The sequence below is a fragment of the Diabrotica virgifera genome, chromosome 3 (genome assembly GCF_917563875.1).
Source record: "Diabrotica virgifera virgifera chromosome 3, PGI_DIABVI_V3a".
Taxonomy (NCBI): domain Eukaryota; kingdom Metazoa; phylum Arthropoda; class Insecta; order Coleoptera; family Chrysomelidae; genus Diabrotica; species Diabrotica virgifera.
The window spans coordinates 29,858,560-29,877,460 of NC_065445.1; the positions used below are offsets into that span (position 1 = coordinate 29,858,560).

At 31.7% G+C, this 18,901-nt stretch overlaps 1 protein-coding gene across 3 annotated transcripts in view; it reads right to left on the reverse strand.

Moving 5' to 3' along the window:
• LOC114324242 (glutathione hydrolase 1 proenzyme) overlaps positions 1 to 18,901 on the reverse strand; it is a 128,740-nt gene that overhangs the window by 86,588 nt on the left and 23,251 nt on the right. Inside the window, exons 1-2 of one of the 3 annotated variants that reach the window (XM_028272031.2) lie at positions 5,355 to 5,480; positions 579 to 852 (exon numbers count right to left, since the gene is read on the reverse strand). The exons of the other annotated variants lie outside the window; for them this stretch is intronic. Coding sequence (XP_028127832.2) covers positions 579 to 685 — 107 coding nt within the window. The 5' untranslated portion in view covers positions 686 to 852; positions 5,355 to 5,480. Of the gene's footprint in view, positions 1 to 578; positions 853 to 5,354; positions 5,481 to 18,901 lie in introns of those variants that run through there. 3 annotated transcript variants of the gene reach the window in all.

The following is an 18,901-nucleotide window of genomic DNA, read 5'->3' on the forward strand; positions in this document are numbered from 1 at the left end:
TTGTTTATAACTCCTTAGAAACCTTTTTGCTTTTATTTACTTTAATTATTAAAAATATAGTACAAAATTTACGACATTGTTAATTAAGTTTATGTCAAAAAGTGAAATTCCCTGGTATTTTGTAATTATATTCATATAAAATAAATCAAAATTTTACCGATTTAGTAATTATTCAATGTTGATAACTATCGATTAAAAATCGAAAGCGGCCATCATGCAAATGTCATCTGTCATCACTGTCATGAAAATTTTATTACATCTAAAATTTAAAAAGTTCTTAAATTGTGAATTGTAAGTAAGTGTTAAAACCAATATCAAATTGTTGGCGATAAAATTTTGTATGCACCACGTCAGTAAAGATTCTTTATCGAACTCGTCTGTTATTCGCCTCGTTCGCTAACGCTCGCTCTGCTCATAATATCAGACTCGTTCGATAAAGAGTAACTTTACTGCCTGGGTACATAAATAACTATTATAATTATAAAGTCAATTAAATTCAACTAACAGGATAATATCTGCGGTATATAAAAAGCACGCTAAATAATCAAGTTATTTTTAATTAACCAACTAAAACTTACTTTTCAATTTCCTCACTGGAATTAAGAAATGGAGTCATCTCTTCTTCGATGTAATGTTTACGGTGCTTTTTAGGAATTTTTGAAAACATGGTAAAAACTTTCTCCATTGCTTTCAGTTATTGGTTTTAAATGGGGTCCTTTTAGTTTAAATGACTGTAGAAATCAATACTTTGATCGACGATAAAACATTTTTTCTTTTATAGAAACTATAGTAGTAGTCGAAATTATTATATTAATGTGTATGGTTCCTTTATTTTCCAATGCAGATTGGTACCTAATTAAAATATGTACATACGTATAAGCTGTTATTTAAATTTACATAGTTAATAAAAATAAATAAATTGCTTTGCTCTGTAAAATGAATGCACCACTGGTCGCGTTTGTTCGTATACAGGGTGAGTCATGAGGAACTGTACATACTCCTACCTCGTATAGAGGCCCCTATGGGGAATAACAAATGACCATTAAAAAGTGTCTGCCCCCATTGCTTAATAATATACAGGGCGAGTTTCGCATTTTGACAGAAATTTATATTCGTCATAATTTTTGAACGGTCAGATCGATGTGTCTCTTATTTTGGTCAATCGTTACACTAGTACCACCTAATCAACTGATTTACTCAAACTAGAAAAAAATTAGTTCGTTTGGGTCTTAGAAAAAATTTCACCCTGTATACGCTTTTTGAAAACTCTAATATGAATTTTACAAATTAGACAAATAGGCAATTAAAATGGCACATTTATTTTTTTCCCCACAAGATTACTTAATTTTTTATAAAAAAATCAATTTTTTTATAACAAATTAAGTAATCATGTGGGGAAAAAATGAATATGCTATTTTAATTGCCTATTTGTCTAATTTGTAAAATTCATATTAGAGTTTTCAAAAAGCGTATACAAGGTGAAATTTTTTCTAAGACCCAAACAAACTAATTTTTTAAAGCCGGACCTGATTTTTTTCCAGTTTGAATAAATCAGTTGATTGGGTGGTAACATAAATCAAATATTTATAAAAAAAATTAATTTTTGTAATAAAAGTTAATTTTTTTAAATCTATGGTTTACTTTACCAAACTTTTAATTCATAGTCAAATTTGATTTTTTTATAAAAAATTAAGTAATCGTGTGGGGAAAAAATAATTTTGCCATTTTAATTGCCTATTTGTCTAATTTGTAAAATTCATATTGGAGTTTTCAAAAAGCGTATACAGAGTGAAATTTTTTCAAAGACCCAAACGAACTAATTTTTTAAAGCCGGACCTGATTTTTTTCTAGTTTAAATAAATCAGTTGATTAGGTGGTAATAGTAAAACGATTGACAAAAATAAAAGACACATCGATCTGACCGTTCAAAAATTATGACGAATATAAATTTCTGTCAAAATGCGAAACTCGCCCTGTATATTATTAAACAATGTTTAATGGTCATTGGTTATTCCCCATAGGAGCCTCTATACGAGGTAGGAGTATGTACAGTTTCTCATGACTCATCCTGTATATACGTAGATAATATTATGTATGCATACGAACATGTTGGTATATTATTAATTATTCATAATTATTTACATATATAGAGATAAAGAAAATGAAAATAAAGACTGCTATTTTAAAAAATGTTTACGTACTGAACGAAAACGTATAAATCACTTAGACCAACATAGAATCAACGTTAGAAGCCTTTGAACTCTGGATTTAGAGGAGAATTTTAAAAATTCCCTGGACAACCCCCACCAGCAACGAAAATATTCTAGGAATAGGTACAGATAGGTAGCAGAAGAAGATCATCAAAGTTGTAAAAGTTAGCTATCTGGAAAACATTATGAGAAACGAAAAGTACCGCCTCCCGCAACATATCATCCAGAGAAATATTGGAGGAAAACCGGGTCCCGATAGGCGCCAGACTTCACGGCTTAGGCTACGGCTCCACGGGCGACAAATTTACGCTAGCAGTAGCCGTAAAACGAACTTAAGGCTCCGCGGAATGGAATAGGAATAGCCGAACTGAACCGACTACAGGACTTGTGCGTAGTCGGATCAGTTCGGCTATTCCTAATCCGTTCCGCGGAACCTTAAGTTAGTTTTACGGCTACTGCTAGCGTAAATTTATCGCCCGTGGAGTCGTAGCCTTAGAAACATCACATACTTTACCGGCTTTGACTCAATATCTTTGTTTAGAGTCGCATTGGACAGAGATAGATTTGCCAGTGTAATCGCTAACCTCCACTAAAGGAGACAGCAGCACAAGAAGAAGATCAACATTACGTATTTACAGGATTGGGATAAAGTATGGATCCCTCTAAATATCTTTGATATTATTAATTGGTTCCCGAAGTATATTTTTTTTCAACTAGTTTTAATCAGTATGAATGATAAAGTTGCTTCTGTTGATGAAGTTGAAAATTTCGCCCACACTTTCGCTGTACACTTTCCACTTTCAAAAAATATGAAAATTATTTCAACGCCCTTCGCGGTAGAATATATTATTTCGAGCGAATTTAAATCATATCTTTTTTACAACAGTTAAACTCAACAAAAACTTTCAACAATAGTTCAAATAACTAAATTGTTTTCAAATTACTGTCAACGTAGTTTTTGAGGTGACCGAAAATATCATGCACAAACTAAATAAAGCTGTTACTATTAGTTTTTAAGGGGTATAACATTTTTAATACATTGCTACTTTCTCAGAAAAACAGAGTAAATATTGAAAGAAAAGCTGTCAATACCTATATTGTCCAGCGAAATACCCTTCTAATGATGTGCGACACATCATGGTCTAGGCACCATTTAAACACAAGGATTTTGTTTACTGGAAGGAACGGGTTAACAAATGATAGATGTCTATATCGTGAGAAGATGACTCCTTTGGAATAAAAATCGACCTGTTTCAGCATTGTCATAAAATACAAAGAATATTGCCAAACAGGTGGTAGGCAGAAACGAGTAAAGAATTAAAAAAATACTAGAGGAAAGAGATAGAGAATTGACAAAGATAGGACTGAAGATGAATTACAGTAAAACAAGAACCATGACCCGCCAACAAAAATAATTTAAAATAATTAAGGTGGCACAAACAAGAATAGAACAAATAAAGGAGTATATATATTTAGGACAAATCATTAAATTAAATAAAGAAAATCAGACCGAAGAAATAAAGAGAAGAATAGGATTGGCTTGGGCATCATTCGGACAACTGGCTTATATTCTAAAAGACGGAAAATACCCCGATAGCTAAAAACAAGAGTCTTTAATTAATGGATGTATACTCCCTGTCCTTATGTATGGATCTTATACTACATTTACATTTAAGATGCAGTAGAAATAAACAAACCAATACACGTTAAATGCTACTAGGAGCACTCCCGAATCATAATTTACAATGTATAAACTTTGGAAATCATGATTTGAGATTTACAATGTATACTCATTGTAAATTATGATTCGGGAATTTAGCGTGTCTTGGTTTGTTTATTTCTACTGCATCTTGATTTTAAATTTAGTATAGACCTGGACATTTACAAAGTAAAATGAAAAAATAGCAGAAAAACGACAGAAAGATCAATGGAAAGATAAATTTAATTTTGAACATTAGACTAACAGAGAGGAAAATAAAACAAAAGTGGTGTCAATCGAATTAGCAAAGCTTAAAATAGAAGTTCGTTATAAGAAATCTATAGACAAAAAAGGAGAAAGCCACAAAAATGAGATGGTCACACCACCTGAAGAAACACGCGCGAGAAAGAGTAGGCCTATGTCTAAGTATAGATGTTTATGGTTGGGGAGCCCAGGCGGGGATTTTTGCAGTTACTCGAGCGCGTCAGATTAGCATATGGGGAGAAACCTGGTACCCTGCAGATGTACCTCTACCATATATTGGCTCTTAACAGAGGGGAGTTCGTTAAGGGGGGCCCGAAAAAAGATCTATCCTTAAGAAAACTCGAAATTGTCAGATTAAGATAAGGTAAGTTAAATACATGCAAAAGAGTGTATATTTCAAAAATCTGACGATTGGAGCCAGGCGTAAGGAAATGGGTGTGTCCCAAAATTTCACAAGAAAAAAGCGAATAGTTCGCGAAATGAATGACATATCGAAAAACTAAAAAAAATGTGCTCAATATTTTATAAAAATCTCTCGAACGATATCAAACACGACTTCCCACGGAGAGGGGTGGGGGGTAAATTTAATATTTTAAATACGGATCCCGCGATATTTCGCGAAATGAACATCAGATCGAAAAACTGTAAAATACACTTATTCAATATTTTTGAAAAATCTATCGAGTGGCACCAAACACGACCCCCCACGGAAGTGGGGTAGGGGTTACTTTAAAATGTTAAATAGGAGCTCCCATTTTTTATTGCAAATTTGGATTCCTTATGTAAAAAAAAGTAACTTTTATTCGAAACATTTTTCCGAATTATGGATAGTTGGCGTTATAATCGGAGAAAACGATTGTTGGAAATGGAAAATTAAATTAAAAAATGACAAGCACCCACTAAAATGGAAAACTTTACTTAACTTTTTTTGGCTTTAGGACCTACTATTCACAACCCAATAGGTCCCCAAAGCGCTCGAGTGACTGCACATTTAGCATACTTTGCTCCCCTACTATTATGGCTGATTAGATAGATACAGGATAGACTGTTCTGAGTGTCCAACCCTGTATAGTGGCTATCTTGGCAAACAACTGATTTTTACATTTTTACAGATTTTAATATTTACAGTTGGTGCAATCATTTTAAAGAGCATTGTATTTTAATAATAAACAAATTCTTACCAGAATGTTCTATACTAAATCTGTTTTGCTGAATATCAATATCATTTTTGCAATTTAAAAATGTTTTCTCCTAACATCTTGAAATAGTTCTGAAAACTTCACATTCGTCACAAAAACTACATATTGAACTACTAACGAATTAGTAATGTAAAGTTTTAAATTAAGGTCATTATTTTTTACTGCTAGTAATGTAGTCATTTTTGATAAGGAAAAGAACTATAAGTTTGTAAACAGTTGAATTTTCTAATTGGATTATGTAAATGATTGCTGATAAGGATTGATTAAATTTTACTATTTCCTGAGAGTTCAGTACGTTTATCAAGTAATACAATAATTAATTCAAATGCAGAAAACTATTGTACATAGCAAAGTTGAAAAATTTGAAAATAGCATATTTTCTGTAGCTACTCTTTCTATTGGTCTATTGTTTATTGTAATTTGGGTATTTATGTTGGTGATCACTGGCATCACAACAAACACCAATTGCGAATCTGGGGCTCCACTTACACTCGAAGAAGTAAAGTATGAAATCAAAAGTACCAAAGATGGTAAAGCAGTAGACCCTGATAATTTTCATTCCGAATTCTTAAAACTTATGGACTACGACGGCATAAAATGGTTGACAAATATATTTAACAATATTGTATATATGACACAGGCATAATTCCCCAAAAATGGCTAGAATCAACTTTTATAAATCTTCCAAAAAATCCCAATGCGAGAAAGCGCGAAGACTATAGAATTATAAGCCTTATGAGCCACTTACTTAACCTTTAACTACACGCGCCGGCGTACTTTGTACGCCAGGTATAAGAATTCTACTGGAAATATATTTAAAAATTTAATTTTTGACCTTGCTTATTTTTCTAACCTATCACTGGAATGTGCTTTACAATTTGGTTTTAGTTTCGTTATAATCGGCGTTCTGGAAAGATCGTAATTTACATTTTATTATTTGTTGTTTCCGGTGGTGGACAATATACCCCAGGATTATATTACTATAAGTCGTAATATAAGTACATATTTTAATTGTTTTTTAGTCATTATGGCAAAAAATATATTTTTCTTTGTAAACAATACTTTTTCTCCTGTAAAAAATCACATTTAAAAAAATTTTTTATTAGTAATTTTATTTATCATGGAATCCAGTTATTCCATGATTCCAGTTATAAATCCCAATTGGCTTACTGAAAAGGAACTCCAAGTATTCACTGATGCCGAATAAGGTTTATAACAAAAAGTAAGTGTATTTTTTCAAAAAAAAATTAAACAAATCCGCTGTTTTTAAGTGTATTTTTTTGTGGCGTACAAAGTACGCCACGCGTGTAGTTATGTTATAACTTGATGCGCGGGTAGTTAAAGGTTAAAACATTTCTAAAGGTCATTCACAAAAGAATATATACAAAGTGCGAGGAACAAATAACAAGAACACAATTCTGATTTCGTGATGCTCTGGGAACACGGGAAGCCATTTTTGCTGTACAAGTCCTATTTTAGAGATGCAGGGATGTAAATTGTAATATATGCGTATGCTTTATAGATTACCATGAAGCATTTGACCAAGTGAAACATGACAAATTAATAACTATAATGCAAGAAATTGGAATTGACAACAAAGATCTGAGAATTATCAGAAACATTTATTACAATCAAACGGCCAAAATCAAAATAGAAAACCAGTTGACTGATAAAATTGCAATAGAACGAGAAGTACGACAGGGCTATATTTTATCTCCACTACTATTCAATATTTACGCTGAATGGGTATTTAAGGAAGCTTTAGAAGGTTGTGCGAAGGGAGTATTAATAAATGGTTAATGGTTGAATAACATTAGATATGCAGATGACACCATAGTTTTTGACGATAATCTGAATGATTTACAGATATTAACAAATCGTATAACAGAAGTCAGCAACAGATACGGACGAGCTCTAAACATAAAGAAGACCAAATTTATGACAATTAGTAAAAAACCAATACTAAACGCTCAACTTACAATCATCCAACAGAATATCGAAAGAGTTGATCAATATACATATCTGGGTACGAATTTAAATAGCCAATGGAACCACTCGACAGAAATTAAACAGCGAATAATAAAAGCGAAAGCAGAATACGTTAGAATGAGACCCATTTTCAACAGTAGAGACATATCATTAAAAACAAAATACGGTCTGTTGAATGGAAGCGTGGACACTAACTGTTGCATCTATGAATCGGCTCGAAGCTTTCGAAATGTGGTGTTATAGGCGCATCTTACGTACATCCTGGGTTGAACGAATTAATAATGTGAAAGTCCTGCGTACAATGGAGAAAGAGTGTGAAATTCTCATAACCATCAAAACAAAAAAAAATAGAAAAGCTAGGACATGTAATGAGAAATCAAGAACGTTACGGCCTTCTCCAACTGATTCTCCAAGGGAAGGTAAATTGTAAAAGAGGACCGGGAAGAAGACGCATTTCCTGGCTTCAAAATTTACGAAAGTGGTATAACACGACTACCACTGAACTGTTCCGCGCTGCGGTAAACAAAGTCAAGATAGCCATGATGATCGCCAACATCCTGAACGGATACGCACTTTAAGAAGAAGATGTTGTTATTACTAACGATCATTATTTTGGTCTTCTTATTATTTAGTTTTAGGCCGTATTTATTACATGTTTTTACAACATTATGTATCATTCTTTGGAGCCCTGCGCTAGTGCGCAATATCTGCCAGCAATACTCTATCATCTGCATAATAATATCTAATATTATTTGTAAGTTGTCTATTTACTGCAATAATATCGTCCGATTCGTCCAAGGCGTCTATGTATATTATGTTAAATACCTATGTATATACCTACGTATATGTTAAATAATGCTGGTGACAGTATACAACTCTGTCTGGCTGTCTAACTCCTAGGAACTGTTGGAGAGTAGAACTGTTGCTTTTTGTTGGAGATAAAAGTTTGAGACCAGTCCTACATTCTTTCCATCGAGTACCAGTTTAGGATATCGATTAGTTTTCCATGTGGGATGTTATCAAATGCTTCCTTGAAATCAATGAAACAAGCATACATACCGTAGTTAAGATCCCAGGCTCTCTGCATTAGAACTTGCAAACTGAAAAGTGCTTCCGTCGTTCAGGGTCCTGCTCTGAATCCAAAATTGGTGTATATGCGCGAGTGAATGATAGGATGGAATACTTTATAGTATTTTATGGCTCATCAACCTGATTAATCTATATTCTTCACATTTTCTAGCGTTGGCTTTTTGGGAAGTGGAATGAATATTGATAGTTGCCAGTCTCTTAATAAGTAACCAGTCTCATATAAAGTATGTTGTTGAATAACATTGAATAACACCTTAAGAGCTGTGATTTGGTGTGCCTAATAGTTTTTAAAAGTTCACCATACACCTCATCAGGTACTGGTAATTTCCCATCTTTAATACGCTTAATGGCCATAGTTACTTTTTCGTTTGTTTTTTTTTTGTTGGACTTCGTGTTACTCATTCTTGCATATATTCTTTCCATCTTCTTAATTTATCTTCGATTGTAGTGAAAATCTGACCTTCGATGTCTACAACTATGCATGTATTGCGTTGTTTTCTTGTTCTGTACCTCGTTAATTTTTTTGTGCATAAGGAAATGGTCATGTTTGCGTTATAGTCTTTTAATTTCCGCACAGTTCTATATCAGCCATGCATATTTTGTCCATTTTATTTAACTTAGTATACTCCTATGCAACTTTTTGTATTCATTGTTATTTCTACCTTTTAATTTCCTTCACTCTTTCATCATCTGCAATATTTGTGTGTCCAATGACAAAGTGTCCTTTAAATTAATGAGGAGTTCTCCTCATTGGCTCTAATAGGTATAGTTAGTTGTAATCGCTTTAAAAAGTGGCTCATGCCTAACATTACCCAAGCAAAGTCTCTGATAAAGGTTTGACAACAACGCAAATACCATAATCGTCCCTATCATTTCCAATTATCGAATGTGAAAAATCGGATTTTTCAGATTCGATAGCTTGCCCTCGCATTATGATAGGGGAGCCCAAGCGGGGATTTTTGCAGTTGCTCGAGCGCGTCAAATTATCATATGGGGAGAAACCTGGTACACTGCAGATGTACCTCTACTATATATTGGCTCTTAACACAGGGGAGTTCGTTAAGGGGGGCCCGAAAAAAAAATCTATCCTTAAAAAACTCGAAATTGTCAGATTAAGATAAGGTAAGTTAAGTACATACAAAAGAGTGTATATTTAAAAAATCTGACGATTTGAGCCGGGCGTAAGGAAATGGGTGAGTCCCAAAGTTTCACAAGAAAAAAGCGAATATTTCGCGAAATTAATGACAGATCGAAAAACTAAAAAATGTGTGCTCAATATTTTTTAAAAATCTATCGAATAATACCAAATACGAGTTCCCACGGAGAGGGGTAGGAGGGTAAATTTAATATTTTATATACGAATCCCTCAATATTTCGCGAAATGAACATCAGATCGAAAAACTGTAAAATACTCTTATCCAATATTTTTGAAAAATCTATCGGATGGCACCAAACACAACCCCCCACGGGAGTGGGGTGGGGGGTTACTTTAAAATCTTAAATAGGAGCTCCCATTTTTTTATTGCAGATTTGGATTCCTTACGTAAAAATAAGTAACTTTTATTCGAAACATTTTTTCGAATTATGGAGACATGGCGTTATAATCGGATAAAACGATTGTTGGAAATGAAAAATTAAATTACAAAATGGCAAGCGCCCACTAAAATGGAAAACTTTACTTAACTTTTTTTGGTTTTAGGACCTACTACTCTTCATAACCCAATAGGTCCCCAAAGCGCTCGAGTGACTGCACATTTAGCATACTTTGCTCCCCTACCATTATACGTGATACATCTTGTGGCAAATTCTCGTTATCGTAGCTTGATTAGGAGCGCGGGAAATAATGCTGTTTAAACCATCGGATATGAACCTTTTTTCATTTGGTTTACTGCAAACTGACGAAAATGGTTATATTCGATACTTTTGTTTTGTATAAATAACTAAAGGTATATTTGTACAACGCTAAATGTCGAATGTGTTACATTCGCTAGTTTGTGTTCTAATTTATTTAACAGTTATTCAATTATAATCTCTAAACTGTCGAAAATGCTAAACTGCCGAGAAGAATAAAATGCACGTGTTTAAAATTTGTGCGAATTTTGTTTCAGTATCGCTTCCAAGAAATTTTTGTGAGGCAGTTTATGATTTCATTCTAACGGATTTTTTTATTATACAGTTATTCGCTATTAAACATTCGCTACTTTGAAACATCGGACCGGAACAAATCTTTGATTAATACAAAAAGCAAAGTAACGAATGTGATTTTTGGAAAGAAACATAGGATAAGCAGTTCAAATTTGTTATCAATCTAACAAGGATTAAATATTACGTAGGTACAAAAAATATAAAAATTTTCCCATTTGACATTGCGCTGATTTAGGAGTCTCTAATAAAAGAGTTATTTTGCTCTCCTGAAAAGTACCTACCAGTTTTCACATTCGATAATTGGAAATGGCAGGGACGATATTGTAAAATAGCTCATATTACAAAATCCCAGCAAACTAAATTTCAAAAATCTCTCATTAGCCGCTTCAGAAAAATAATTCCACGAATTTGCTGCATTTTGTGTATCATGTAGTAGTACATTCGTTCGTGCCAACTCAATATTTCATCAATTAGGGAGACATGTGAAAATAAATGTACAAACCTATCAATTATTGACCCTACACTTTTTATACAACATAAATAAAACCATTTGTCTCCATATTTCATATTTTGCAACGTTTACCTTATGAAATATTTTCATTCTCGCAATTCCGTTCAACCATTTGCAGTTTGTTTCGGTGAACTGCACTTTTAATTATTTCACACAATCTGTTGATATTCCAAATAATAAATAATGTATTAGAAATTTGTTTTTACAGGTATTTTTCTGATACATACAGCAGGTTTGAACAGTTTAAACAGTCTGTAGGGAATAATATGCTTTAATTTTGAATGAATTTAACTGAATTTTATGGTTTTAATGGTTATGTTCAATTTGACTTCATTTTGCTCGACCACAACATTAATAGGTATATTATTAAGTCTACTAAGACACACCTTGGGACTGATATTCATATCGATCACAATTCAGTTCTAATGGATTTTAGACTAAAAACATTTCTAAAAGTTTAAAGAGAAAAGTACATAATAAAAATAGACAATTCATAACTGAAAAATCCTGAAAGGCAAGAAGAACTAAGTATCAAGATTGAGAAAAAAAATAGAACCTTGGTACAAACAGACGTTGAAGTAACTCATACTGTTGTAAACATGAAAATAGGTAAGGTATGAGAAGGAGACGTCGGGTTCTCGAAACATAACAAAAAACAAGAATGGATAACACAGGGGATCATGGACCTCAATTTATTATGTAAACATAAAACAAACCCAATGGGATACAAAGGATCAATTAAATCAATAGAAGAAAGTGCAGAGTAGCTAAAGACAACTTTAAGTCAACAAAACACCTAGAAATTGAGCAAATTGAGGAAAGATACGATGTTCATAAAAAAATGGAAGAAATGACAGGTAGATAATATAGAAAGAGACAAGAAACAATATTGAGAAATAACAACAACGAAATAACTATAGTAGTAGAGGATCCGATATAAGGTCGATTTGCACCGACCTGTTTAATGGATAAAAATTATTGGATATGTAATTCAGTATGTTAACAATTACAAAAAACCAGGGTTTCCCGATCTAATCTTTTTTTAACTATAATTAATTATAGTCTAGTAAAATAAAATTACACTACATGTAAATCAAAATGTAAATTCGTAAAGGTTGAAACAAATTTTATATCAAAGTTTAGGTGGGTACAAAAGATATTTTCAAAAAAGTATCCAAACCATAAAAGGGGATCATTGTTTAAATAATTAAAAAGGGGTCATTTTTGCAAAAAAATTACTTTTTTAATTGCTGAAGTCATTCAATTACTAATGAAGGTCTACAGAATTGTTTTCAGCAAAGTTGAAGGATAAATATTTCACATAGGACTTATTAAATTAAATTTGACCCCCTATTTATTTAAATAATTATACATAAATCTTTAAAAACAAATTTGCAAAAAATATTTTTAGCGTTTTAAATAAGCACTATAAAATATATTATTTTACTGGAAAAGTTGCACTATGTTATCAGTATTAACTGAAAAAACATTGGTCCAAAAATATTTAATATTTTTTAAGATATTGAATTTGTTTATTAAATGTTACTCTATTTTCAATTGCAAAAACGCGGTTGTTGCCAAAGAAATATTCACCTGTATTAAATCTTATTATTTTTATTTTTATGTATATTTTCGACAAATGTATTGATATGTTCAAATTTCAATTAAACTTCCCCCTATAATGACATTTGAAAATTATTCAAATTTGTTTATAACTTTTTTTTTTAATAACGTCGCGGGGATTAAATATTTTGAAATGCCGTTTCCATAATTGGGTTCCTGGGAATTTTTCACTAATTAACAAATTTTTTTGTCTTTTTTTCCTCTTCATTTTTTTTTCTTGAAGTTATACTACTACGGGCCCTTTTAGGGTTAAGTTTCATTAAGAATGTTGAATCTCAAGTTGTAGATTCTAGACCTAAAAATATTAAGATTGGTCTAAAATCACTTTAATAAAATGTGGCTACTTACTGAATTACAGGGTGTTTTATTTAAAAATTTAAAAATTATTTTTACCAAGTACTTTCAAACTATTGGACGTATCCTTATCATACTTAACAGAAAGTGTGAATACTCTACAGTCTACTAAATTGTGATAAATAAAAGTTTCAATCTACTACCAGAGGCGTACGACAGGGGATAGTTAATGGTTAACCCTTCCCAAATTCTACGTCACTGAGGGAAATACTATTTTAGCGAAATTTTATGATTCTCCAATACTTTTTGTGTAAATAATATACTCTTTACTGGTAACGATTAAGTCATTAGTTTTCGAGATATTGGACGTTTAAAATGAAACGGCATAGTTATTTTGATTCATTAATAATTCATTCATTTTAAACTTCCAATATCTCGCACACTGATGACTTTATCGATACAAATAAAGTTATTTACATACAAAGTATTGGAGAATCGAAAAATTTCGCTAAAATAGTAATTCACTCAGTGGCGTAGAATTTGGGAAGGGTTAATCATTCACTATCCCCTGTCGTACGCCTCTGGCACTACCTAGAAACGATTATTAATCACAATTTAGTAGGGTGTATAATAGCCACACTTTCTGCCAAGTATGATAAGGATACGTCAAATAGTCTTAAAGTAGTTGGTAACAATAATTTTTAAATTTTTAAATAAAACACCCTGTAACTCAGTAAGTAGTCACATTTTATTTAAGAGATTTTAGTTAAATATTAATATTTTTAGGTCTAGAATCTACAACTCACAGATTCAATATTCTTAATGAAATTTAACCCTAAAAGGGCCTGTAGTAATATAACTCCAAGAAAAAAAAAGAAGAAGAAAAAACGACAAAAAAATTTCGTTAATTAGCAAAAAACTCCCACGAACAAAATTGTCGAAACGGTATTTCAAAATATTTAATCCCCGCGACGTTATTAAAAAAACAAAATATAAACAAATTTAAATAATTTTCAAATGCCATTTTAGGGGGGAGTTTCGTTTAAATTTGAATTTATAAATACATTTATCGAAATTATCAATAAAAATCAAAATAACGAGATCTTATTCAGGTGAATATTTCTTTGGCAACAACCGCGTTTTTGCAATTGAAAATACAGTAACATTTAATAAACAAATTCAATATCTCAAAAAATATTAAATATTTTTTGACCAATTTTTTTTTGTTTAATTTTGGTAACATAGCACAACTTTTTCTGTAAAAAAAGATATATTATAGTTTTAATTTAAAACGCTAAAAATAATTTTTTGCAAATGAGTCTTTATAGTTTTATATACAATTATTTAAATAAAGAGGGGGTCAATTTTCATTAAGTAAGTTTTACGTGCAAGATTTACCCTTCAACTTTACAGAAAATAATCCTATTGACTTTGATTAGTAATTGAATGACCTCAGCAGTTAAAAAAGTAATTTTTTTGCAAAAATGACCACTTTTTAATTATTTAAACAATGATCCCCTTGTATGATTTGGATACTCTTTTGAAAATATCTTTTGTATACACCTAAACTTTGATATAAAATTTGTTTCAACCTGTACGAATTTACATTTCGACTTTTTTTTATTTTATTAGGCTATTAATAGATAATTAAAAAATGACATTTTTTTATGAATTTTAAAATAAAATTTTTGACTGGGGCAGATGTAATTTCAGATTTGTTGGAACATTCTAAACAAAAAAGATCTTTTGTATTTTTTCTCTAAAGTTGATCGTTTTTGAGTTATAAACAATTAAAAACTGAAAAAAGAAAGATGACAATTTTCAAGGCTCAAGAGCATAAGTGAAAATATCATTTTTGTAATCATCGAGTACCTTAATTCAAGTTCATACCTTTTTCTATCAGGCCTCGATAAAAATTTTAGCCAGGTTTTATTCTAAAACATATTTTTTTTTAATTGTTAATGAAGAAGGTTTCTTATGGGGAGACAGGCATTAACAACTAAAAAACAATGTTTCAAAATAAAATAACTACAAAATACTTATCAAGACCTGATAGAATAACGTTTGAAATTGAATTTGGGTAGTTCGTAATTTCAAAAATGCTATTTTATACCTATGTTTTTGAGCCTTGAAAATCGTCATCTTTCGTTCTTTTTTCAGTTTTAAATTGTTTATAACTAGAAAATGATTAACTTTAGAGAAAAATTACAGAAGTTCTTTTTTGTTTAGAATGACCTAAAAAGTCATGAAATAATATCTGCTCGGGTCGAATTTTTTTTTTAATTTATAAAAAAATGTCATTTTTTTATTATTAAAATTATAGTTAGAACAAGAATAGATCGGGCAACACTTGTTTTTTGTAACTGTTAACATGCTAAATTACATATCCAATCATTTTTATCCATTAAACAGATCGGTGCAAATCGACCTTATATTGCATCTTCGGCTATAGGTATAAAAATTATAATCTGAATAAATGAAAGGATAACGTCAGATAGTTCTTGACGATGATAGACCTTGTACTCCACCATCTACAGGTGATCGAATACATGAAGAATTTACAGAAATAACTAAAGAAGGAGTTATTTATGTAGTAATAGCTCAAAAAAATGGAAAAGCCATCGACCCGGACAATATCATGGTCTAAGTAATTAAATTAATTAAATTTAATAAAAGCAAATGCCTACACTTGATAACGGAGTTCTTGTCCTTCTTCTTAGCCTTCTATCGTCCACGTTTGGACATAGGCCTCTCCCAACTCCCTCCACCGGTCTCTATCTCGAGCAACATATTTCCAATTTATTCCGGCTACTCTTTTTATATCATCAGCCCACCTCGTTATTTTTGTGTTCTTCCTCTCGGTCTTTTATTTTCGTAAGGTCTCCAGTGTTGTATTTGTTGTATTCTAACGTTGGTCTATTTTTTTGCATTTAAGTTTGGCAAATTTTGTTGTTGTCCTCGACTTTTGTTTTTGATCTTATCCAGTTGTTCCTCTTTTTATCTGACAGTCGTATACCTAACATTGCTCTTTCCATTGCTCTTTCTGTTGTGGCTAGTTTAATCATATTTGCCTTGGTTAGGGTCCAGGTTTGACACCCATATGTCATGATAGGAAGGATGCACCGGTTGAATACTTTTCTCCTCAGATATTGGGGTATGTTGCGGTTCTTAAGTATCCAACTGAGGTTTCCAAATCCTGCCCATGAAGGTTAGTTCAGAGAAATAAGGAAAAAAAAATATCCTGTTGGTGACACAACCCCCTCTACACCGAAACCAAATTTTTTGAGTAGTATGGACATCTATAATAATAACCTATATGTTTCCTGCAGCCGATTTTGATGACAAATGAAGATCAAAAAACTGTAAATTTTCGTTTTTTCGTCTATTACCAAAAAGTTAAGCATTTTAAACAAATTTGAGAGTAAGAAACTCATAAATCGTACAAAAAACTTTAATATATGGCGTTCGCTGAATATAGTGAATATGTCTATCCTTATTGGTTGCTTAGAAAATTGCAAAATAAATCAGAAATTTTGAGTTTTTATAAATATTCATAACTTATGTAAAAATTAACTTAGATTCTTTTCATTACACGGAATGCTGAGACTTCTGGTGCTTAAATAATACCCCGAAATTTTAAAGCAATTGTTCAAATAGTTTAAAAGTCGTTTAATTTGTTTCTCCCAAAAATTCCCATTTAGAGGCTATGTTTTTAATATTAATGAATCAATCTCATTTAAAATGCATAGATCACAAATTCTTGACCCCAGGACATACTCATATGAAGTGTGACATAGATCACTCCATAATTGAGAAAAAAAGAAGAAGTTTGAACACAAAATTGAACATCCACGTGATTGGGTTCAGCTGGTGAGATTATGTGGCCATATAAGAATCCATTCCAGGCATAACCGAGACGAGTAAAGACAATTTCTATGAATTTGCAGCGTTTTGAGGAGAAATTACAAACTAGAAAATTAGACGAATCTGGAAATCGATTTTTATGGCAAGACGTGAAGTCGTTAATAGTCTAAGAGCTAGTGAACCTTTTGACTAACGGTCGTCCTGTAAGGCTAAAAATTTGTAGAGTGATAATTCATAGCACACCAAAGCTAAAAACCATGACCTGGCAGGCCTCAGCGGTGCACGTGTATCTACCAGGTGAATCGAAAAGTGCAAATTTAGGGGGTAAAATAAACTTTCTCCTGTAAGGTTTAAATTTAAGTATGTGTTTGAGTAAGTCATTTAGAAGAAATGTGTACAATGACAGGCGATTCTGAAGAGCATAAGACCTTGCCAGGCGAGGGGAAAGATTAGGGGTTTTTATTAAAATTATTCTTTTTGCATCGAACAAATTTTTTTAGGCTTTTTGAATCATTCCAAACAGAAAAGGTCCTTAGTTATTTTTCTCTTAAGTTAATAGTTTTTGTTATATAAGCGATTGAAAATTTTGAAAATTGCGAAATCGGCCATTTTTAACCAAAATCGGACATTTATCTAAAAATTTCAATATTGGCAAGGTACGCATATATTCCTTAAACATTGATTGATGAAATCCCGAAGAGTTTTTTGCAATAAAATAAAGAAAACCGCTTTGTTTTTTTAATTGCTAATCAAGCGGGCGCTACACTGTAGTATAATTGAGGACGTTTGAGCTTGCATAAATTCATTATCTCGAGAATGGGCAAATTTGAAGAGAAATCCTCAGACAGGTCGATTTTTATTTTTGAATTAGGACTTTTTGGTATATATATAATACTAGTGACGTCATCCATCTGGGCGTGATGACGTAATCGATTATTTTTTTAAATAAGAGTAGGTGTTGTGTGATAGCTCATTTGAAAGGTTATTTAATTCTCTATTCAGTAATATAAACATTAACATAATTATTTATACAGGGTGTACAAAAAAAATTTTTTCTTCTATTTGTCAAATTTATTCAAAGTTAATTTAATAAAAAAAATTTTTTTGTACACCCTGTATAAATAATTATGTTATTGTTTATATTAGTGAATAGAGAATTAAATAACCTTTCAAATGAGCTATCACACAACCCCTACTCTCATTTAAAAAAATCATCGATTACGTCATCACGCTCAGATGGATGACGTCACTAGTATTATATATATGCCAAAAAGTCCTAATTTAAAAATAAAAATCGACCTGTCTGAAGATTGCTCTTGAAATTTGCCAATTCTCGAGATAATGAATTTATGCCAACTCAAACGTCCTCACTTATACTACAGTGAAGCGTCCGCTTGATTAGCAATTAAAAAACAAAGGGGTTTCCGATATTGTATTGCAAAAAACTCTTTGGGATTTCATCAATCAATGTTTAAAGAATATCTACCTACCTTGGCAACTTTGAGATTTTTAGATAAATATCCGATTTGGGGTTAAAAATGGTCGATTTCGCAATTTTCAAAATTTTCAATCGCTTATATAACAAAAACTATTAACTTAAGAGAAAAATCACCAAAGACCTTTTCTGTTTGGAATGATTCAAAAAACTTAAAAAAATTTGTTCGATGCAAAAAAAATAAATTTAGGAAAAACCCCTAATCTTTCCCCTCGCCTGGCAAGGTCTTATGCTCTTCAGAATCGCCTGTCATTTTACACATTTCTTTTAATTGACTTACTCAAACACATACTTAAATTTAAACCTTACAGGAGAAAGTTTATTTTACCCCCTAAATTTGCACTTTTCGATTCACCTGGTAGATACACGTGCACCGCTGAGGCCTGCCAGGTCATGGTTTTTAGCTTTGGTGTGCTATGGATTATCACTCTACAAATTTCTAGCCTTACAGGACGACCGTTAGTCAAAAGATTCACTAGCTCTTAGACTATAAGGTATGAAAAGGAATATGGCAGATTT